The 25,175-nt window shown below is 41.8% G+C and overlaps 1 protein-coding gene across 1 annotated transcript in view; it reads right to left on the bottom strand.

Annotated features, from left to right (window-relative positions):
- The window catches only part of agbl1 (AGBL carboxypeptidase 1), a 115,229-nt gene that overhangs the window by 36,333 nt on the left and 53,721 nt on the right, over positions 1–25,175 (bottom strand). The window contains exons 17-19 of the mRNA XM_029523189.1: positions 25,041–25,128; positions 23,510–23,642; positions 2,750–2,903 (exon numbers count right to left, since the gene is read on the bottom strand). Of these exons, the coding sequence (XP_029379049.1) occupies positions 2,750–2,903; positions 23,510–23,642; positions 25,041–25,128 (375 nt within the window). The remainder of the gene's footprint in view (positions 1–2,749; positions 2,904–23,509; positions 23,643–25,040; positions 25,129–25,175) is intronic.

Genomic DNA, 25,175 nt, shown 5'->3' with positions numbered 1-25,175 from the left:
AGTGCATGCATCCCCTGACCATCTATTTGTACCTGCTACATTTAGGTCAGAGGTTTTACAGTGATCACATTCATCCAAACTCACCTGTCACCGTGGGGTACACAGAACCAAGGAGTTCCTGTCACGATGGTTCTGGTGGCCCACTATGGAGGAGGATGTGTGCGAGTTTGCAGCCAACACAAACCAACCCATCAGGCTCCTGCTAGCCATCTTTATCCACTCCCCATACCCCATCGTCCCTGGTCACATATATCCCTGGATTTTGTTAGTGGTCTTCCTCCCTCTGAAGAAAACACCACCATCCTCACCATAGTTGACAGATTCAGCAAGATGGCACACTTCATTCCTCTTCAAAAACTCCCCAAACCTCTCTTCTAGGATGTGGTTTGCCTTCATGGCATCCCTGTTGACCTAGTTTCTGATCGAGGTGCCCAGTTCACGTCCATATTTTGCAAAGAGTTCTGCAGTTTGTTGGCGACCTCTGTTGGCCTGTCCTCTGATTTCCACCAGCAGTCTGACCCCTCCTCCTGGTCCCAACAACTGGTTTGGGTAGAATATGTCTACAACACCCTGGTCAGTTCTGCCACTGGTCTCTCTCCCTTCCAATGTTCATATGGGTATCAGCCTCCTCTGCTCCCTGCGCTTGAAAAAGAGGCTTCTTGCCGCTCTGCAACAGCTTTCATTGGGCGCTGTCAACACACCTAGATGCAAGCCAACAATTCCCTGCAATGCTCCGCTGATTGTTATGCCACATCTGCCAACTGTCACAGCTCACAAGCCCCTGCTTACCAGATTGGATGAAAAGTTTGGCTTTCCACCAAAGACCTGCCCCTCTGTGTTGAGTCCAGTAAGTTGGCATCCAGGTTCATTGGTCCATTCCCCATTCTAAAGATAATAAACCCAGTAGCAGTGAGACTCAAGCTTCTTCATTCTATGCATATTCATCCCACCTTCCATGTCTCCAAAATCAAAGCTGCTCCAGAAAGTGTCCTGTTACCCACTACACCTCCTCCCCACATGGTTGAAGGTGGGCCTGTTTATGCAGTCCAACACCGGCTTTGTTCTTGCTTCCAAGGGCGAGGCATATAATATTTGGTTGACTGGGAAGGCTGTGGGTCAGAAGAAAGGTCTTGGTTCCCAGCTATCTTTATTGTTGACCCTCAACTCATTACTGACTTCCACCAAAAAAAACCTGAATCAGCCCTCTCTCTCATCCACCCCTGCTGACTCTTTTGAGTGATTTGACCACTCTCAACAGTCCTGCTCCTTTCCTCCAGTGCTAGTGGATGAAGAGGATGGATCTCTTCCCTGAACCCTGTCCCACCACACTCCGGATAGGGAATGGTCTGCTTCTCCTGAATATTAGCCCTCCTCCTTTCCCCCCGCCTCCCACCCTCCTCTGTTTTGGGGCATCACGAGTGTCCCTTGAGGTGGGGGGTTCTGCCATGGTTTGCAGTTTTTCAGCACCGGTTTCTCTGTGTCACCCTGAATGCATCACCACCCACTCACTCACTCCCTCACTCCCTCAACTAACCTCTGCTGCCAATTGGTCTTAACCACCTGCACCTGTCCCCATGTTATTTAAGTCTCCTTTTCCCTTTTTTCTGTGCCAGATTGTGACGCATTCATACCAGACTTTCCACCAAAATCTTTTGGACTGATTTCCCGGCTTCGTCCCTGCTTGCTTTGACCACTCCTCCTTGCCTCTGTCCAGCCCTTTTGGTTAAAAGCTCAATTGACCTCTGTTTGTACTCGGTCTGCCCGAGGCTGTGTGTTTTTTTTTTTTTTAATGGAAAGGAGCATCAGTTCACTTGTCTTTCCTGGCGCTATCCCCCCATAGTCTGTGTGCCATACCAGAAACTCTAAACTGCTAGTTCATTCACCACCCCAAACTCAGGCCGTTTTTTTTTTTTTGAGCTTTGGAGAAGGACGTCAGACAGCCGACAGTACCTGTTTTTTGCCACAAGTTAAATTCCTTGTTTTAAGTGCTGCAGGTGGTGACTCATCTCCATCCCATGTTCCTGCAACACCTGCTGGTCCCATATAGCATGAATTCTGTATTACAGCTCAACTCCATGAACTTCATGCAACAACATGTTCCTGCCTACACCCCCCCCCCCTTCAATGCCTGCCTGCCTGTCTCTCTCTCTCTCTCTCTCTCTCTCTCTCTCTCTCTCTCTCTCAACCCAACCGGTCGAGGCAGATGGCCGCCCCCCCTGAGCCTGGTTCTGCTCGAGGTTTCTGCCTCTTAAAGGAAGTTTTTCCTGCTCATCGGGGGATCTGTTGGGTCTCTTTAAATAAATTTATAAAGAGTTTGGTCTAGACCTGCTCTATATGTAAAGTGCCTTGATGTAACTTTGTTATGATTTGGCGCTATACAAATAAATCTGATTTGATTTGATTTGATTTAAGTTAGTTAAAGGTCATTACCAATTTAACTCCTGTTAAGTGTGTTTGCATTTGGGTCCATACTCCTCTTGTCTCAGGTTTGATGTTACACAATTAAATTTGATTTGATTTGATTCACAGCCATAGCCTGCAGTGCAAACTGGTTGTTTCTTATAAAATGTCTGTATGTTTGCAAATAACAGGATGAAAAGCCAAGTGTGTGATAACAATGACCAAAGCAAGTAAAATCAAATTAATGTGGATGTGCTAGACCCTAGTTTGTCCATGAGTGTCCAGCTGGGATCACTAGTTACCAATAAAAATAAACAAAAAAACAAAAAACATGCAAACCAACACTCACGTAACTGGTGCAGGTCTCTCCAATTCCGGCTGTTAGGACAGGCAGTGATGGTGACCAGAGGACACAAGTTTCCAGCCAAAGTGCTGCAAAGGATCTGTTGTTGGAAGAACACCTTGGAGGGGTCCACTGTTTCCTGCAGAACCTTTAGATGAGCCTGACGGACACAACAGACAGTACATGTGATAGTTTTATATTAGGATGACTACTGAGAGGTGAGGATGGCAAGGACGAAAACACACAGAGAGAACGCATGACACCAGTTTTGAAGTCACTACATTGATTTCAGTCAGACAGTCTGCACCTGCAGCTGTCACCTACAGCTCTGGGGTTGCTTGGACAATGCCCTTGGAGCAGAGGCAGAGATCCCAAGATCAGTCAATTTGCGGTTCAGCAGAGCCATCAAACTTAGGTGACTTATGACAAAACAGTAACTCCTATCAGAAAACTTACCAGATGGTGATCACTACAAGTTTTGAAGCAGTGTATTGTTTTTGGTGTTTCTAGAGCCTAAAATGTGGACAAGAGAGTGATGTAAATACAGAAAGTGTTGCTGTTCTCCTGAGAAAATGTATTGGAATGAATGGGGGCCATGGATGGTGAACCTGTCCTACAGAGGCTCACAGTTTCAGACACCTGGTCTGAAACAGAACAAGAATCTCTATTACCTTGAAAAAAAATGGTATAATCAGCTCAAATTATGTGCCAGTGAGGTTGATTTCTATTTTTAGGGTTAGGGTCGAGTTAAAAGTTTTCACCTGAGCTCTTCGCTCTAGAAAAACTACACACACCATCTAATTCTGAATATTCCGTGCCATACACATCAATTATAAACTGAAAATTAGGTAAAACTGAGCATGATACTTAAAAATTTGTTGCTCAAAAGGTGTTAAAGATATGAAATAAGTGATGAGTGATGAATAGATAAGACTTTTGTCAATGTTTTAAAATATGTATGCCATCTGTAGTTGAGTAGTAGGGGCAGTAGTTGAAATTTGAAAAAGGTTGGAAATTTGAGACTAAATACACAAACATAATTCCCCCATTCATGCCATTTATGCCACCAAAAAAGCATAGAGGAAAATACTTTGACAAAGATATTCATACACACTCACACACATTGAGTGGCATACACAAACAAACATGCACACACAAAGTCAATGATGTTCACTTTGTTCATACACGACAGACACACACATAGACATGCACACAGACAAATATATAATTAAAGAAAGGTACATACACACAAAGATATTCACAAACACACACACACACACACACACACACACACACACACACACAGTGTGTGACATACCCAAACAGACACACAAAGAATTTTTCATTCACTGTTCACTTTGTTCATACATCACTCTGGGACAGAGTTGACTAACACAGACACGCACATATATATAGAGAGAATCACAGAATGCAATGCAAAGTCGATGTTTTTCAATTTGTTTGTACATGACTGTGGAACAGAAACACACAGACACATACACACACAGATACCCCCTGCCCACAATCCTGTTTTCTCTCTTGCTCTCCAAATTTTTCAAATTTTCCAAATTTTCACACAAAAAACACACCATTCTGTTCATCAAGACCTCAGTACTCTCAAAATATTGTTCTTTGTATGATACAATATTCAGCTTTTCCTTAAATCCTTCTAATGCAAGGTGTGCTCCAGCAGTACTTTCTCTGCTGCTCAGGCAGCAGTGGCAGTCATGCATGGCTGCTTCTCATCAACTAATTAAACATGCAGGCAGCTAAAGCCATCGTTGCATAAAACTCTCTTCACCTTGGAGTTCTACTGCTGTAGCATACTTTCACCTACAGATGTCATTCAAACTTTAACCATTCACTAAATCTTCAGCTGACCTATTACTACTACTACTACTACTACCAGTGTTACCCGGGTTTCTGCTCAACAGAGCTTTGGGGGAAAAAAAAGTATTGGGGGGTGGGGGGTGGAAATCGGGCTGCTTCGGAATAGAGAGGTGTAGGAGAGTGGTCTATGTGCAAAGTTCAAGTTAAAGCGGAGATGTATAAATTACTTAAAAAAAAAAACTAAAAACTCAAAGTATAAATACCATAACTGAAAATGACTTTGGTAAAAGTTAGTCAACTATAATAAAATTACTTGAGTAAAAGTCTTAAAGTAGCTCACATTAAATGTACTTTAGTATCAAAAGTATCTTTTGAAAAAATATACAAATATACTACAAGCACAAGTATTTTATAGTACGCATGAAAAGAAGCAAAACAAACAAAATTTATTCTCCCCTTGTTTTTTTTTTTTTATTTCACTTTTTCAGGTGAATGAAATCTGGTTGGCTATAGAATACAACTCAAGAAAATAAACATCTTGCAAAAATCTTCACTTTTTAACTATGTTGAGGGAATCCTCGTGAGCTGAGGCACTTTCTGGTTCAAGTGGAGAAGTTGAATTTTCAGTTCATCCTCAGCAGAAGCGGATTTTCAAATGCGTTTGCAGCTAGCCGTGCTCTCTTGGGGCTGAAGATGAGACCTGCTATGCTGAACAGCCTTTCACAAGCTGCAGAAGGCAGAGGTGTACTGAGTTTGACAGACAACTTGAGAACCGCAGGAAATGTTTTGAAAATCTTGGTGTCTGTTGAGTAGGCCAGGTATGACTCAAGCTGCTTGGTGGTACTTGGTATTTCGTGGGAACCTTTCAGGATGTGGAAGAAGTCTCCATTAGATGAGCCAGATTCAGCATCTGCTGAAATGGAAGGATCCTTCAACTGCTCCCTGATATAGTCCAACCCTGAAACACATGGAGGATGACACTAGCATTAGTGCAGTCAGAGTATGTGCACATTTTTATTGGACAAATTTAATTACATTTCTGAAATTTTCCATAATTCTAAAGGAAAATAATTTTGAGACAAATTGTGAAAATAAAATAATATAATAACATAAATGTAATAAGTGTCCATTAAATTTGTAATTTAATGGATATTTTCTTCATTTCTCCATGTTGTCTTACTGATCTTCAGATCTGCAACTTGCCTGTTGGCTAACAAAAAGGCCAAAATGTTGGCTAAAACTATGTTTTACACATATTTACACTCCTGGCACATGAAATGACATTGGCAGTGATTAATGTTGCTTAATTCACTTACCTCAGTGTGTTTCTTCAGGTTGGACGGAGAGTTCTTAAACGCCTCTATCTTGTTGCACTTTGTGGGGCACAACATGCACTTCATTCGGTAGGTGTTGAAATTTCCCCCCATCCCGAGGTAGCTGAATATTGTTGACAAGTATGACCATGGGTGACCATTGTTTTGCCAAAGCTGTACCATCTTCTGTGTCTCGTTGTCGACATGCTCTGTGGCTGCCATGCTTACAGTGCTGCTGATCTCTGCTGCCTTGCGCATCCCGCCCTTTACCTTAATCTTTGTGAGAGTACCGTACGTACGGCCAGAAACAAACTGCTTCTACTATTTCTACCACTTCTATGTTTTTAAGCCATTCAAAAAACCTACTGCCCTTAATATTACTTCCATTAATATATCTATTATCCCTACAACTTTTCTTACTGTTCACACAACTTTTTTTTTTATTACATAATGATTCCAATTGCTATTTACTACTGTTAGCATTGCCATTATTGCCAATATGGAAACTATTACTATTTCTACTTCTACTAAAATTGCTAATACGACAATGTGTATCACTATGGCTACTGCTCATGGTGTTCTTACTATTGTCACTATTCCTACTACTACTTCCTACTTCCTACTCAGACAAAACTCAGGGTATTTTACTTGGCTCTAAGTAACATACAGAGCCATTATCTTATCATGTAACCACCCTGGATGGCAATAGTTTGGCCTCCAGTTCCACTTATAAGAATCTTAGAGTCACTGTTGATCAGGACATGTCTTTTGTGCCTCTTATAAAACAACTCTCTAGGACAGCCTTCTTTCACCAAAACAATATTGCAAAGATCAGAAACATCCTCTTTCAGGATGATACAGAAAAACTAGTCCATGCATTTGTAACCTCTAGGCTGGACTACTGTAACTCATTACTATCTGGATGTCCAAACAAATCTTCAGTTGATACAGAACGCTGCTGCACGAATATTAACAGGACCCAGAAAGAGAGATCACATTTCTCCTTTGCTAGCTTCTCTGCATTGGCTCCCAGTAAAATTCAGAATAGATTTAAGATCCTCTTCCTTACATACAAAGCCCTTAATGACCAAGCTCCATCATACATATCAGAGTCAAGATAGTTCATTTTTGTCCCAGGAGCAACGTTATGGATGTGGTCCTCCTTGGTCCTGGAGAAAATCAGAATGTTGTCCAGGTTGATGAAGACCTGCTTGTTAAGCATGTCCTGGAGCACGTCGTTGACCGAAGATGGTGGGGGCATTGGTGAGGCCAAAGGCTACCGATTCTTCACTGCTATGTCGTTGAGGCCCTGCATCGACTACCAAGGCCTCCTTCTTCTGGACGAAGAAGAACCCTGGGGACGACGATGAGTGGATGATGCCCGCCGCCAGGGAGTCATTTATGTAGTCCTCCATGGCCTTCCTCTCTGGTGCGGACAGGGAGTATAGACGGCTTCGGGAGGACTGGTGCCAGGCAGAAGGTCAGTGGCACAGTCGTATGGACGGTGAGGAGGCAGAGATGTTGCCCTCGCCTTGCTGAAGACCTCCCTGAAGTCGTGGTACTCTGGCGGAACCCACATCAGATCAGGACCCTAAGTAGTTAAGGGCATGGACTGAGGAGCGAAGGCCTGCTTGAGACAGATCTGGTGACAGGCCAAGTTCCATGGTGACTGATGGGGGGGGGGGGCAGGCAGGTGAGTGGAAAGATCCTGGGTGCAGGTGAATGGGAAAAGCAGGCAGGAGACCGGAATGGATTGTGACAGAACCCCTGCCTCAAGGAATGTCCCCCGACGTGACATCCCCATCCCATCGTCGCCAAGTTTGAGCATTTCCAACAGAATGTAATCGTTAAGAGCAAATGACACGAACTTAAAGGTATTTCTTTTGGGATGAACGACCAATTCCTAAGAGAGATCAACGATAGTCAGAAAGTGCTTTACCTGATCGTGAAGAAAGGCAGAGAGGAAAGGGGACTGCAGATAAACTTTACATTGACGGTCAGCTGTTGTCGGTCAGCTGGACGCCAACATCACCCCCTACTCTTCTGAAGGGATAAGTAAAATTAATACATCAACTGTGCTAAAATAAGTAGTGTGTATATATATATATATATATTTATATATATATATATACATATATATATTTTATATATATATATTTATTTATTTTGTTTGTTTGTTTGTTTGTAGATAACTTTCGATAGATTGTTTATAGCCTTTGTGTTTTTCCACTATTCAAGTGATTTTGAGTTTCCATAACATATCGATTTACCTTTGATCCTCCGCTTAGAAGCACGAGAGTTTTTGTTTTGACTAATCAGGGTTTTTCTCTTTACGGAGTATTTTCTGTTTTCACCGTTAGGTCCCTTTAGTGTAGCCTTATTATCCTCCTCCTGGAGTTTTTTTTTTTTTTTTTTTGAACTTAGAATCTAATGACTTCCCTGTAAATATTAAAGTTTGATAGCCCTGCTTGTTTCTTCACTCGGTTCTAAGATCATTGCTCACACGAATAAAGATCTGAGCCTCACTACCTCTGAGTCCTTTCTGGGTCCCGGCCTGACAATTTACTTCCAGGGTCCACTCAAATACTTGATTGTAATCCCCTACTCACTGATAACAGCAGATGGTTTCAGTAGAGACACATGCAGATTATTCTTCAGTATTCATACAAAGAATGATTGAATGCTCTCTTTCTCCATGTCTCACTTAGCTATCATATCCTGAAATGTGCATGGCGTTTGATTGTGGGCAAAAAAATTAAAAAATTAAAATGATGTATTATGTCTCCAAGTTAAAAGCATTTAAGAAACCCACCTAAAAGATTCAGAAGAAACATCTCTTATAGATCCAAATTGTAACTCAATCTTTTCATCCTGTTACAATAGTATACAAAGATGAGTCTACATTTTGGCCCATAAGAGACTAAAATTTACTTTATGTGGTAACTTTATATGGTAACTGACACAGAAGGCTGATACATCATTATTCAGGCATCAGTCTCTCATAAATTATACATAATTGTGAATATCTATGCTCCAAATAACGATGATTCGTCCTTCTTCCACAAAGTTGTTTTGCAATTATCTGACATATCAGTCACCCAAACTATGATCATTGGACGGGACTTTAACACAGTCCTGAATACCTCTATAAATTGTTCTCATAACTCAGCACACACAAAAAAATTACAATCATCCAAAGTCCAAAGGAATATATGAATGAATTTGGACTTGGCGATAGCTGGAGAGAAAAATCCTACAAAGTTAGGAATCCTTTATTTGTTGTTTTGGCCTTGGTTCACCCTGAAGCCTAGCGCTCACCTTTAGTTTATCTTTGTGTATGTATTGTGCCTAGTGCACTTTGTAAATAAAATCCCATCCATTGTTACAACAGTTGTTTTATTGGTGGCTACTCGACTTGGGGAAGATGGGGCCTTATCATGTTGTGCTCTAGGCACCCCTAGACTGGGGCATAACACTGTCAAACAACTCTATAGCACAAAAAATCAACACCAGTATACACCCCATTATCAGTGATCATGCACCGGTGTACCTCCACCTACAAATACAGCCCAAATGAAACTGTCACCCACTTGGCCCTCTAACACCTCATTACTAAGGGATCCAGAATTTGGCTTCTTAATAAGGAAGGAATGGAAAAACCTTTTGAAAACCAATGACTCTGCAAATTTATTTTGATTTCTGATATGGGAAGTTGGGAAGGCCGTAGTCAGAGGCAAAATTATATCTTATTCCTCTTATGAGAAAAAACAGGAACAGGCTGAAAAAAACATTGAAAATAAGACTATAAAGAATGTACAGAACAAAATGCTATGAAACAGAAGGAACAATTATGGACCCAATTACAAAGCGAGATGTCACAATTAGAAAATATCCTTTAAAAAAACTTAATTCATACTTCAACAGCCCAGAAGCCAATATTTATGAAAATAATTACAAATCAGGCAAATTTCTTGCAAATCAACTCCAATGCAACAGTGAAAACCCTCTTATAGGTGCAATTCCATACTCAAATGGCAAATATATTGAATCAGCCCAGGAAAGTGATCATATCTTTTACAGCCTTTATCAAAAAAACTAAATTCCAATGCTGCAGAAGGATCACATTAACTCCTTTTGCCTCTTTGATGACCTGACAACAACCAATTTACCTAACCATCTATCATCTCTACCATCCCAGTCTGTTCTTGTATCTCTAGCCATCGCCAAGAAAACACTCCTAGTTTACTGGAAAAATAAACAGTCTCTTAACATCTCCTAGTGGCCTTCTTGCCGAATATATATCATTGGAAAAAATATCTGCTACCCAAAAAACCCAACCCAACCCAAAAATACAATTTACTCTGTTTACAAAAAATGGGCCGCATTCTGCAACTCTCTGAACCTTGATATGCATCTAAACCTTGCCTACTAGCACATACCATCTCTGCTAAAAAATTTACTTTCCCTGCACTATATTACTATCTCTGCTAAGGTGATAATTTATGGCAATATTTTTATTACCCTCCACATCCAGGATCATAACGTTGGATCATAACGCCTGCCCGCCTGTTGGCCTGTCCCTTGGCCAGTGTCTCTCTGTGCCGTTTGTTCACATTTTGTCTCTTAGTTATGTTCATGGTCCCTCAGTGTATGTAGTTACGTTTGGTCTGCCTGCCTGCCTCTCTGTTATTTTGTAGTTTTTGTTTTTTTTTCTATTTAAGTCCTATCTTCAACTCTACACCCAGTCTGGCTCCTGCATTCGGGTCCTCTTTTTACCACCACCCTCAACAACACTGTGACAGTTACTCTCCTTCCCACCCCTGGGTTGATCTCTGGCTGTGGAGGGTCTACCTGGGTGATCTCCTCCCCCAAAGGGGGTGTACAATATCACTACACAATAGCAGAGCCGCCGAACGGAGTTCACAGGTCAGGTTGGTTTCAAATCTGTACTGGTGATTCTCACAATGTAGGACCTCTCTATTGTTCTTTTCAGAGCACATGGGAGGGGATCCCAACACTGTCCACCTGGTCCGTACTCCGAATTCCTATCAGAGTTTTCTGAGTTTATCAGAGTTAATACTCAGTATAGATAAAATCATTATACTGGGACATTTCAATATACGTGTAGATGTTGGAAAGATGGTTTCTTTCGCTACTAGACTCAATTGGCTTTCCCCAGCATGTGAATGAACCCAGTCACTGCTTCAATCATATCCTTGATCTTGCTCTGACATATGGCATTGAAATTGACGAGTTCACAAAAAGTCTGGATGACCCAAAATCTTTTATTCTTTATTTCTGACAGAACTGAAGTTACTGTACTCAGCCCTAACCACCTCAAAGAAAAGCTATCTAATTATCTAATCAGTCTGGATGGTATTACTCTGACTTCCAAGCTGGCCAAGCTCCATCATATCTCAGAGCTCATAGTTCCGAGTTTCATAGTGGCAGGCCACTCCGCTCTCTAGATGGAGGTTTACTTGTGGTTCCTAGAGTCTCCAAGAGTAAATCTGGAGGCAGATCTTTCAGTTATCAGCCTCCTCTTCTATGGAACCAACTTCCAGTATCGGCCCGGGGGACAGACTCTTCAGCAATTTTCAAGACCAAGCTTAAAACTTTTTTATGACAGAGTTTATAGTTAAAAAGTAAAAAAGTCCATCTACTCTTAAGCTACACTGCTGTAGGCCGAGGCTGCTGGGGGAAGGACTGAGCATCCCCCTTTTTCTCTCACCACCCTTTGCATGTGCTGACAATAAGCATGCCTCTCTGAAATGCCCATTTCTCCCAGTTCTAAGCATATGTACTGCATTTACTAACCATGTTCTCCCAAAGTGTCTGTCTCTCCCAGTTCCTCTCCTCTCTCTTCCTGTCCTCATCCTGCAGGTGGTGACTCATCTCCACCCCATGTTCCTGCAACGCCTGCTGCTCCCTTATCCTCATGAACTCCATACTATAGCATCATCTCTACAAACTTCATGCAGAATCATACTCCTGCCTACACCTTTTTTGAATATCCTCTTCTCCTGTTCTCATTCTCTCCCTACGCTACCCCACCCTGTCTCTCTCTCTCTCTCTCTCTCTCTCTCTCTTTCCCTCTCTCAACCCAACCAATCGAGGCAGATGGCCACCCCCCCTGAGCCTGGTTCTGTCTGAAATTTCTGGCTCTCAAAGGAAGTTTTTCCTTGCCACTGTAGCCAAGTGCTTGCTCATCATTTTATAAAGAATTTGTTCTCGACCTGCTCTATATGTAAAGTGCTTTGATGTAACTCTGTTATGATTTGGCAATACACAAATAAATCTGATATGATTTGACCACCACATACACTGACTTGGACTCAACATTACCAACAGAGGGTGCTCGCTAGAGCAAAGGATATGAACTTAAAGGCATCTCTTTCAGGATGAACGATGAATTCCCAAGAGAAATCAACGAGGCATAAAGTGTGACACCCAATCCTAAAGGAATACCAGCAGAAAGTAAAGTAAACTTAGTTTCTTCCTGTAGTCTGACTCCGTCCCTCTTGTCGGATCTCTTGCTAGAGCCAGAAGGCTGATACATCATTATAAAGGCATCAATTTTTGATAAATTAATGTGATGAAACTTACATGGGCACCACTGGTGCATTAATATTAAAAATATTATGTTAAATGCTAACTTTAATTAATAGAAATGTTAATCTCATTGCACCACATTAAAAAGGGAAACAATAGCCAAATCATCAATTCAGTGATCCCTGACTAATTATTATATGATTAGTACTTACATGATAAGTACAGCCAAATTACCACATAAAAGTAGAAGGACTCAGAGTTCTGCAGAAAAGAAGTTTGAAATATTTGCTCTTGTGCAAAATGGTTGTGTTTGAGAACATTCATTATAAAGTAACACAAACATTATCCCAAAGTATTGTCCCTGTATGGGTTCTATATATGTGTGCATGCGCTTATGTGCCTGCAGGTGTGTGTGTGTGTGTGTGTGTGTAAGAGAGACAGTGAAGAAATGGCAGACAACGAAACTACATACTAAGACTGCTGCTGGGGATCGTGCTGAAATCGTTCTGAGGTGCCAGCGTAAAAAGGGTTAGAGTTATTTGCATGCAGGGCAAGTGATGTGGTAAAGAGTGTGTCAACATCAACTACTGGAGTGGCTAGCCAACAACCTAAACACTTACAAGAAAGCCTGACAGAGACAGTAACCAAATCTACATGTGCGTTTACAAACATAAAAGTACTGTTTTTAGCTGGGCTTGCTTTTTTTAAGCTAGGTTGGCCCAGTGAACATTAGCCAGTTCTTGGACAAGCAACTGTCCTTTGTGTTTTGAGAAAGTCCAGCGTCCAGAGCCCGGAGCTGCAAGTCTGTGTGACTGAACTCCTCCTGAGTTCCTCAGTTCCTTAAGACCATCCTCCAATCCAGGAGAGCTAATCCATGAGAGGCCTCAGAGGATCCAGGAGCTAAGAGAGAGGTGCCTAGGAGGGTGCCATTGAAGCAAGGAAAGATAGAGGAGGAACAAATATGGGTTTTTGAGGACATGTCATAATGTGACCAATAACACCTGGACTTACAGTTTCTGGTTGTCTTCTTTTATAGGAAAAAAAAAATAGCATGGTGGTGGGCCGAGTTCAAAGGATCCTCCTTTGTCTGTCAAGCAAAGGAGCATGTTTTCTTGTCTCTTTCTTAAATGGGCTGTTGCCCAACAAAATGGGCAACAGCCAGCTCAATCCAATGGTATCAATACCCACACATTGCCTGTTTTGGTATCGACTAGTAATTAATAAATGTGAAATAAAAGTGCATTTGTCAATTCCAAAAATTTTTTAGGTAACTTACTCCAGGCCTTCCATGTTGAAACACCCCTCAGCCCACAGCATTTTGAACTGGTCCATCCAAGTCATGTGACCAGAAGAGCCACGAGTTGTGTGTTTACATCCAGCTAGGAACAATACCGTGAGGAGCGTGTGCATTTCTGAGAGTTTCTGAATGTGTGGAGAAAATGGAGAAACGGCCGACAGAAAGAGAAGCAAATTTTTTTATTGAGTAATGTTCTTTCTGTAAGTGTACACCACTTACATCTTAGTCAGGACCAAATTATGCTGGTCACCAAAGGTATGGTTAGTTTGACAAATTAAAAGTTCAAATATACATTTCTTTAGTTTTTTTTACAATTTGATGTCATTCTATTTATGTTATTTATTGTATTGTATTGATGGTAAATGTACTGATTTACATTTCTGTCAGGATAATTTCATAGTTTTGGAAATAATTCTACTCAGCAAAAGTAAAAAAAAAAGGTCAAATGTTTTTTGTTTTATTTAATTCATGTTTATGTGAATTATTACATTATAAAAATTATAAATTGTAAATTATACTGTGCACATTAAAGTTGTTACATGGCCAGTATTTCACATGATTTGTTTTTAAAGGTACTGATATTATGATTAAGAAAAAATTCACCAATAACAAATTATCAGTAATCGGTATTGAGTATTTTATGCAAAAAGGAATCGTTTTCATATCGAATCGAAGTGTGGTATCACTATTTTAAAGCAAATGCCCCCAGTAATGATGACACCAGTGCTTCTCAAAGTGTGGGGTGTGACCCACTGGTGAGGAACGGAGACATGACAGGTGGGGTGCGACAAACGGGAGGAAATTTTCAATTTCATGCCTATCTTATTGTACATATCAGCTCCCCTAACAACGATCATTTGAGGGGACTTTAACACAGTCCTGAATCCTTCAATAGATCATTCTCATAACTCAATGCACACAAAGAATTCAAAATCGACTAAAGTCCTACATGAATATATGGATGACTTTGGACTTGGCGATGGTGGAGATTCAAAAATACAACAAAGAGGGAATATACCTGATTCTCCCTAGTACATCCCTTTTTCAGTAATTGACTTTTTCCTCTAAAATAATTTAGCATACACCCAATCATCAACAGTGATCAACCACCAGTGCCCTCCACCTTCTACTGCTTATCTGTTTCTGGATTGCCGGGGGCTGCTGGAGCCAATCCCAGCTCACATTGGTCGAGGGCAAGGTACACCCTGGACAGGTCACCTGTAATTATGAAATGTCTTGAAAGACTGGTTCTACAACAAATCAAAGCTGCCTTATCAGCCTCCCTGGATCCCCTTTAGTATACAGCATTTTTATTATATTTAGCATACCGAGCCATTAGGCCAACAGACGATGTCATCTCCACACTGCCCTCCACACTGTGCTGCACCACCTGGAGCTGCAGGGGAACTATGCACAGCTGCTGTTTGTGGACTACAGGTCTGCATTTAATACCATCCTTACAAGCAGACTGTTGTCCAAGATGTCCAACCTGCGTATACAGCTCAGCATCTGCCTTTGGATTAAGGACTTCTTGACAGACAGACTACAGATACTCAGAATGGGATTGCACCTCTCTCCCACTCTGACACTCAGTACAGGGGCGCCACAAGGCTGTGTGCTGAGTTCTTTCCTCTACTCTTTGTACACACACGACTATGTTCCATGGCAACACAACTGTGGTGGAGCGGATCACCAAAGGTGATGAGTCTGCCGATAGAGAAGAGGTACAAAGGCTGACAGAGTGGTGCACAGAGAACAACCTGAGCCTCAACATAAAAAAAAACAAAAACTGATTATCGACTTCAGGAAGAAGCAGAGCAAACATACACCACTATACGTCAACGGGGAGGGGGTGGAGCAAGTGACAAGTTTCAAATTCTTGGAAACACACATTTCAGAAAACCTATCATGGACAACAAACACCACTAGAATAGTTAAAGCACAACAGTGGTATATTCTTTCTCAGCACATTGAAGAAAGTCAACCTCTCTCAGCAGCACCTGAATCATTCTATCGCTCTCCAAGGCTGTTGCATCTAGATTGGAGAAAATAATTTCATCAATTATTCACAATGACAAAACAAGATTTATTGAAAATCTCCAATGATGCGTTTTAAATGCTTTTTAACAAAGATGCTTTTACCAGCTTTGAATTGCAGCTTTTCACGATGGGCAAACCATGTGCTTTTTTGTTTGCTATAATCTATCATCCACTTAAGTACAACGAGAACTTTATCTCTGACTTCAAAGATCTTCTGTCTAGATTTGTTCTGCTTTATAAGATTTTGATTGGGGGAGATATGACTATGCACACCTGCTGTCCCGATAAACCATTAGTTAAGGACTTTTTAAACTTAATTGATTCTTTTAATGTGACACTGCTTGTGTTTGGACCAACTCATCAGCTTGAGCACACATTGGATTTACTCTTCGGTTATAGCCTATCAAAATAAATGTTATTAATTTGCATATTTTTTTGGTCAAAAATGACTGGCCTTTAGAAATGAAGTGGGGAGACTACAACTAGTTTAAAAAATGGATCTTCTCAAATGATGTAGATCCTCATTTGTCAAATGGACACACACATGCACACTCGCATACACACAGACATAAACCTTTGGTTCCCTGGCAAACGCTATGGGAAAATCGTCAACAAGACAAATTGGCTGCAATCAGAGAGGCTTAGAACAAGTGGGTGGTGCGCCTTTCACTCATCTATAACCCAAATATCTATAAGTCCAAATGTCACAGTGGATGAGCATCTGGCCGCTTTTAGCTGCCCTTTCAAACAATATATGCCAAGTAAGTCACCTAAATACAGCATAGAGATATGGGCAGCATGTGATGCAAGGACAAGTTATGCCTGGAACATGCAGGTTTATACCGGGAAACCTGTGGATGGTGTTCCTGAAAATGGAGATGACTGCACGTCTAAAGGGAAACAACATGTGATCATTTCTTCACCTCCTATGCTCTTGGCCAGGAGCTGCACCAAAAAAAAAAAAAAAATGACCATGGTGGGTATGATCAGAAGAAACAAGCCTGAGCTGCCTCCAGCCTTATGTGCTACCCAGGACAGGGATAGTTTTTTCTTCCAGATTTTCCTTTACCTTCACGATCACATGCTTGTGTCCTGCTGTCCAAAGAAAAGCAAAAATGAGCTCTGCATGGGGATGCTGCTGTAAGGTATGGTGATTTTTATTTTTCATCTGTTTGAACTGCACTATAAAGTACTTGGTGGAGTGCACATTAGATTTATGAACAAAATTGAGTCAGGCTTGTGCATTTGAACAGATAAACATGGATTAAATGGGATCAGTGAAAACAATGACTTCATGCATCATGGAAAACACAAGGTATTGTTTGAATATAGAATACTCATAACTGTATCTAATTTTTGCACTTTTGCCACATACTCCTGTCAGAAGAGAACCGCGTGTTTGCCCATGGTGGTGTTTTTTATCATCTTAGATGTGTCATCTTACAACGGATTTGTGGTGTGGATGGAGGTGAATCCAGCATGGAAGCAGAGAAAAGCTATGATGGCACCCTGCGTTCAACAATGCTGACACCTTCCCCAAAAGCTGCCCTTTGCTGCATTAGTGAGAGAGATGCAGGGCCTAAAAGCAAGACCACTTGCTGCAAGACAGAGAGGTGACAAAAGGAAGAAATGCAGTCTGTGTGCACCAAGAGATGTAAAAACAAGCATGACGTGCCACAAATGCAATGCATACATTTGAAAAGCACATGCAACAACCTGCTCATATTATCCAATGTGTGCCTGATTTAGTGTTCAGTTATTAATCTGTTAATCAGGCAAGACACATGGGATGAGCATTCAACATCTTGTTGGCATTGTAATGTTATTATTATTGTCAGTTGTTCTTTCATGAAATATGTAAATGATCTTGGAATATTTTCAAATTGTAAAGTTTTGGGTTGGGTTAGGGTTAAGGTTTCAAATGTGCACAAATAAAATATTCCTGGTAACTTCTGACTGGGAGTATAACAGATGTTTCTTTGTGTGACAATAAAATTTTTTCATGTTTTCAACACAAATGTCCTTAAACAGATGTAACTTAGATGAAACACAGTATACTGTTTATCACAGACTACTTTTGGTCAGACTAGTTGTCTGATAATCTGGATTTAATGTTTTTTTTTTCAGAGTTTGAATTAAAGATGTGTAGGATTAGATACATGGAGCATATAGGCTGTAAATAACAAATTGAAGTTCAAAATGTGTGATGTTCACAATAATTTAAGTTGATTAAAAAAGTATAACAACAAATAGTTGCAATAATAAATTATGAATGAGTATTTTCAAGAGGGAAAATGAGGAAATTTAACATGTAATGGACCCAGCATGAGGGTTAAAAGGCTGTGGGGCTAAGGTGCAGGAAACACGTTTGTCTAACATTATCAGTCCCAAGGAATTGATAATGTATGAAGCACATAGAAATACGGGCGCAGCAGATGTTGCAGGAACTGCGGCAGTGTTGATTAACCAACTGCGGGATGATGACAGGGAGAGAGAGGAGAGGAACTGGGAAAACAAGAACTTTGGGCAAACATGGGAAGAAGTTTCAATGAATCAAACTTTATTTATATAGCACTTTTCATATATTAAAAATGTAACACAATGTGCTTCATAAAATGAAAACAAAAACATAAAAAAAGCAACCCACCCACACACACATGTAACACACATACACCCAACATACTATATACTAGAGGCAAGACAACTGAAGCGCTATCGTACTGTCAGCAGTTTGTAGCAAGGAAACACCGGAGACTGGAGAAAACCACGTAAATAAAAGAAGCTAAAAATAACTAAAAAACCATAAATAAAAAGAGTGTTTGAATTATTTTTTTATTAACATGTTTTAAATAAACAGACAAAAAAACTAGAATGATACAATAAATAAGCTAAATACACAAATAGACTAAACAATTAAAATATATGAAGAAAAGGATAGGATATAATAAAAACTATAAATAGAATTTAATCAAAAGCCAGGCTGAAAAGGTGAGTCTTAAAGTTTGCTTTTAAAAATGTCCACACTTGTAGCTGCTCTCAAGTCTTCAGGAAGGCAGTTCCACAGACATGGAGCATAATACTAAAAAGTTGCTTCATCAAGAGTTTTGGTTCTAACTTTGGGAATCAACAAAAGACCTCTATCTGAAGACCTGAGAGTTCTGGATGGCTCATAGGTTAAAAGCAATTCTGATGAATAAGAAGGACTAAGACCAGTAAGAGCACACAGGTAACCAGTGCAGGGACTTTAAGATCGGTGTAATGTGAGCTCGCTTTCTTGTCTTCATCAGAACTTGTGCAGCTGAGTTCTGGAGAAGTTGTAATTGTGTAAAAAAGAAAAAGTCAGAGGTCAGTGGAGCCAGCCACCAATGCTGAGGTGCTGACGAGGAGAGAGCTGAGGAGCGGTCAGAGACAGGCACAGGGGGTCGAAGCCAGGAGAACAGAAGCCAAAGATTGGGAACAGACAAGGTCGGTAATATGAGATCAGACAGGAACAGAACGCTGAAAAGTCTTGCATGTTGCTGAAGAAAAATCTGGCAAGGAGTGAGTGTGGAGCTTGTGAATATATACTGGGGTTGATTGCAGGGGATAGGCTACAGGTGTGAGGGCAGGTGTGGTGTGAGCCGTGGAAAAGTATTGAGTCCAGGGTGAGAGACAGGGGCAGACTGTGACAGAATCCCCCCACAAGTGACAGCTCCTGACGTGCCAAAAACCAAATCCAGGGAGCCAGGGTGGGAGGAGGGGGAACAGGAAGCCTCGGTCTCAGCCTCCTCTTTCACATTACATGCCACGGACACAGGGGTTGACGTTTGTGCCCTCTCCAACTGAGGTAACATTGGAAGGTTGGTCAGGGTGCCAGCGGTAGAACTCCTGTATGAACCTTGCATCTAGGATCTGGCTCACCGGGACCCATGACCTTACCTCTGGGCCATATCCCTCCCAGTCGATGAGGTACATAAGGCCCCTGCCACAATGATGAGAGTGCAGCCGGCGGTGAACTGAGTAAGCAGGAGTCCGGTCGATGATTCGGAGAGGAGGTGGTGGCTGGGAGGGAGGCATCAGTGGATTCTCATGAAACGGCTAGAACTTAGAGACGTAGAAGGTGGGGTAGATCCACATGTGTGGGGCAGCTCGAGCCTCCCTTTCAGGGGTGGACAGGGAGTAGAGGCAACCCTTGGGAGGTGTGGTGTCAAGGAGCAAGGAGGGGCCCTCGCCTTGCTGAACACCTCTTGAAAGTTGTGGTAGTTAGCAGGTACCTTGGAGAGGTTGGGGGTCGAACAGGTGCTGGTGGTGGGTGTACAACAGCCTGTCTGAGGAAGATCTGATGACAGGAGGGGCCCCACCCCCATGGACCCCATTGACCAGTGAATTTGAGGGTTATGGCGGTGAAGCCGGGGTAACCGAGGATCATCGGAAGGTTGGGAGACCTCAGGACATGGAACTGGATTGATGTGAGCTGCAACTGTGTCCACTCTATAGCTGTTACAGACTGGCTTTGAACTTTGTCTGCCTGAACTTGTGAACTGCCTGATACTCATCTTCTACAGCCTCTGCCTGTAAAAATCAAGACTTTGTAGGATTTTGTTGCTGAGTCTCTGCTGTGCATTTGGGTCCTATCTTTGACAGGTATCTGTGCACTGTGTAGCTCACCCAAGGCTACAATCACTAATGGGATCACTCTAAAGTGGGGAATCAAACAAGAGTACCCTCTCCTGTGCTTGCTGTTTAGTATATTCATTTAAAAAGTATAACACATTTCCACTATAAAATATATAGTATATATAATATATAATCTTTCTGAACACAAAATCAATTAACATACTGATGATATCTTGTTCTACTTACAAGCACCTCAAACATCATTATAGGTATAAATTTATAATGAGAGTAGGGGAGGGGCCCAGGGATATTGAAACATCTGGAGTTTTGGGTAAGGGAGAAGTGCACCAATAAACACACATTGGTTTGTGTAACCAACACGGCCAAAGTTTAGATAAGTGAATTTGAGAAATGTATCCTCCCTTCCGTGGAAGCTGAGATTGCCAAAAAGGTCTGATAAACAGGATGACCACCCAATACACACGGATAGCCTGCATTTGGTATAAAAAGGTATGTCATGTCCTGTAATACTGGGATTTTGTCTCTGACTACATTGTTCGCAGGACCTCTGTAAATAAAGAGATTCCCCATCTGATTCCTGTGTCCTCATTACAAATTCCTCTTATAGTGGACTTGTGTCACTTTTCTCTTACCGGTCACTTAATTGTAAATTGTTTCTTTAGGCACACAATTTAATGCCCCACACTTTGGGGGACCAACCAGGAAAGGCTCAGGGGGCTTTTTTTTAGAGGGCAGGCTGCAGGACAGGAGTGTGCTGTAGACCTCTGACTTGCCCCCACCCTCCTCTCCAGTCCCCCAATCAAGAGGCCATTGGGTGGACCTTGTGGTGCTAGCAGTCCTGGGGCCTTGGTAATGGTTTGGCTAGTTCCATGGGGGTTTCTGGGGCCCTGCGCCTGGGCCTCATCTCCTTGGCATGGTCTCTTTGATCTTGGTGCATCTGGGACACAGGCCTGGTGCCTTGCAGCATCACAGCTCCCCACCCCTGCATCCTGTCCCCAGAATGAGCATTCTGTTGGAGCATTGCTTGGCCCCCAAGCTGGTTGTGGGGGTGCTTCTGTTTTTCCAATTGGTGACTGGTGAGGGTTGAGGTGTGTAGTGGTGGTGGTGGGCAACCAGGGGCCCTAATGTCCTGCATCTACATGTGTTGGCTCTGGCAGTTCAGTGGTGCTGGCTGTTACCCTTCTTGATTTCTGAGGCCGTGCTGTGCCCTCTGGCTGCAGTGGCTCTCTGGGTTTGACATCTCTTATACTCCCACACGGTGGGTAGGGCTTGGGGGAAGCTTTGATCAATTGACCCAACTCTGGCTCCTGGTGATGATCTCATGCACAATTAGAGAATGCCCATATCCACGTCTAGCTTCACTTTCCAACCCATGTTGGACGTCATCACAAAGAATCCCACCAAAAATGGGTGGAGCTTTTCCCTCAGACTACCACAATATGCTCTGTCTACACCTATCTGACCAACATTTGAATTGAACGCAACTGGACTTCGGACTTACGTCTGCCAAAAGGTTGGCCAGATATGACTATGATTTGGATGAATGAGAATATTCACAGACCTCTTTGACTAGATTCCACTGTTGGTACACTTTTTCCTATCTGGACTCACATCTATCCACAGATCAACACACAAATTCTTGGGACTCTCATTGTCCTTAGTGGAGTGGTAGGAAAAGTACAGCAACCTTCTCTTCACTATATACTACCTACACCACCTGCTTCACTTCCTCCTTCCAGCCTGCTGCATCTTGTCTTTCCTTTGCCTGCCCCTATATTCACTGTGGTGTAACGCTGCCTACCCTGCCTCAAAAAGGTCATTTCACTCAATAAAGTGCAACAAACTAGCTTAAAAGGAGGGCCAGTGAGGGTCAGACATGCATTGAAATTATTAAAACATATAGCTACAAAACTAAGAGTGCATCATAAAAACTTGACACACCTTGTGGTGTAAAACTATCAGGACAAATGCAGACCAAACAAAAAATGATAAAAACCTAAAAAGATAAATACAATCATTTGACTTCCATCTTCTTGCAGTCTTCTTCAGAAGACTCACGTGGTGCTACTGTGATGTGTCTTGCCAGCTGTTTTATAAATACAGATCATCTGAGGAAGACTGCACAAAGTTGAACAGCAGTTGAACCGTGTCAAAGTAAAGGTTACCTAAACAAACACCTTTGTGTTTGAGAAGAAAAAAGTAAATACACTACAGCAATAGATTCTGAGGAAACCAGCCACAGCCACAGAAACACCAACAATTACTACAGATGCTGAGGCAGGTCTTGATGACAGGGACAGAGATTGAGGTCTGTTTCAGGAAGGTGAGTCAGGTCCAGACAGTCCATTCCAGAGTACTAAGAGCCTTGCTGACATGATGAAGATCATAATAGCCATGAGCATCTGAGAGGCTGGGTTTACATTATGTTCTCACCTTTTTAACAGAACAGAACTTCTGAAGCAGTTTGAGTTATAGTTTCTCTTCTGCTGGATAAGATCACATACCATCTGCACATCACAGTTTGGTTCTTGATGAGTGATTCACTTTACCTGTCATAATGTTATGGCTGAATCGTGAATTATCACAAATACGTTTTAGACAAACAGATGTTGAAGCTATTAACTGACCCTCAAGAATACAGTTACTACTCTAGAATGCAGAGACAGATGCTGCCAAATTGCATGTCTGGGGGCAGAAGGGGCCAATCCATCAACAGCCAGATCTGTTTACATTACCACATACTCAGAATGCATAAGAGGACACTGTAGGCTATTTATCACTTGATGAATTAATCTTTCCTGACAGCATGGAAATAAATCCCGAAGTCTGCATCAAATAATATCTTGGCTCCATGGAGGGACTGACAGAGGGACAGAAGAACAGAGGGAAGACAGTAAAAGAACACACAAGGGAAACAAACAGATGAACACCTGTCTTCGGAGGAACAGTGAAACAGTAGGATAGACAGACAGAGGGACAGATGAACAGAGGAATGGACAGACAGAAGGATATAAAGTAAGACAGACCGTGAGGTAGACAGAAGAACAGAGGGACAGACAAATAGAGGTACAGATGAACACAAGATCAGATGGACAGGTGAACAGTGGGACAGTGTACCTTCAGAGCAGAGTAAGTGTAGGGGTAGTGGTACGCCAGGTAGCAGACGTCCTCATGGTGTCTGAAGGTCACAGTGAAGGTCAAAGTGTAAAAGGTGTTTCTCCTCCGTCCACGAGCAGGCCTAAAAAAGTTTCTGGATCAGGAAACAGGAGGCAAAACATCAGTTTTCACCACCAAGTCTTCACCACCAAGCTGTCACACATCACCTGTCCTCAGACAGTGTCTCAGCTTCTGTAGATTGATCAATCTGATCCGTCAGTCAGATCAGTCCAGTCAGTGAGTCAGCATCTCTCATTCACGCAAGTCAGACAGGCCCAGCCCATTAGTCCAATCAGTCACAGAGATCAGCCAGTCCAGTCAGATCATTTCAGTCAGGTCAGTCTGTCCAGTCAGAACAGTCCAGTGCGATAGTCAGTCAACCTATCTATCTGTCACTGTCAGTCAATCACCGAGTCACTCAAATCAGTCATTACAGTAGCAGCATTATTAAAGAAGCAGGATAGATAAATTATAATGCAGGGAGAAGTATGGAGGACCAAAAGGGACAGAATGAAATATATAAATAAATCTTAAAATAATTACTTAAATGTGTCATTAATTCATTAAAATACCAGTTCATGTAATGTGAAAAAATATATCATTATTTCACTATGTATGTAATTATTTTATGGTCCTGTTGCAGTGCTTCATGAATTAATTTTATCTGTCAAACTCACCCATCAAAATCAGTGGGCAGGGCTAACCCAAATCGAGTCGAATCGATTACTTTGGTGAAACCTGGAAGTCTGTGAAAACATTGCGGCTATGCAGGATGTGCTTCAACTTTCTCTGGAGTTGTTGAAAAACATTTTAGATCTTGCAGAGTATGCGGAAGTGGGGCCTGCTGACCCAGAGCATGTAGCGTGGAAAGCAGAGGAATTTATTGAAGTTGTTGGCATTATTTCCACACTTTCTGACCAAGACATTGACTGCAAATTTAGAAGAAGTACTCCACCACCTCAGACACAACAACACACGCAAGAACCACACAAGGATGTATAATGTAGAATGAGCCGATCGTTATGGGTTAGGGGTAGGTGAAATAATCCCAGGTATGATGAACATTATATATCGTGGCCATATTCTTACCTGGAACATGCACACCTCTTACAAAAAACCCCCTCACCAATGAGTAATGTTCGACTAGGCGTAATATCCGGATGAGACCAACAATTCATAAAGTGAAAAATGAATTTAGTGTAAATACCTCAGATCGCTTTATTGCATGCGCCTCCTGACAGTTTCCGTTGACGCTCCATCCGGAGTGAAATAATTATATATATTTTTACATCACATGAACTGGTATTTTAATTAATTAATTACATAATTATATATAACTTCTTCCCATCCTTTTTGAGGATGAATAACTTTCCACCTTTTTTTCCATTGGTGACTTGTTTCTTGTTTCTTGTTTTTTGTTTGCTTCTTGTCTGTTTTCCCCAGTTAGTCAGTCATTCCATCCAGTCAAATCAGTCTGTTGAACCAGTCATACCTGTAGTAACAGATCTCAGCTCCTGTCCTCACCCAGTGAGGCCGACCATCCAGAGCGTCTCTCACTGAGTACAACACAGGCTGCATTCCTGCAGACACACACAAACACACATCACAATGACATAGGCCACTGGCA

Source organism: Echeneis naucrates, chromosome 16 (assembly GCF_900963305.1).
Source record: "Echeneis naucrates chromosome 16, fEcheNa1.1, whole genome shotgun sequence".
Classification (NCBI taxonomy): Eukaryota; Metazoa; Chordata; class Actinopteri; order Carangiformes; family Echeneidae; genus Echeneis; species Echeneis naucrates.
Note: the sequence above shows the minus strand (reverse complement) of the source record. Positions and strands in the feature narration are given on the sequence as shown.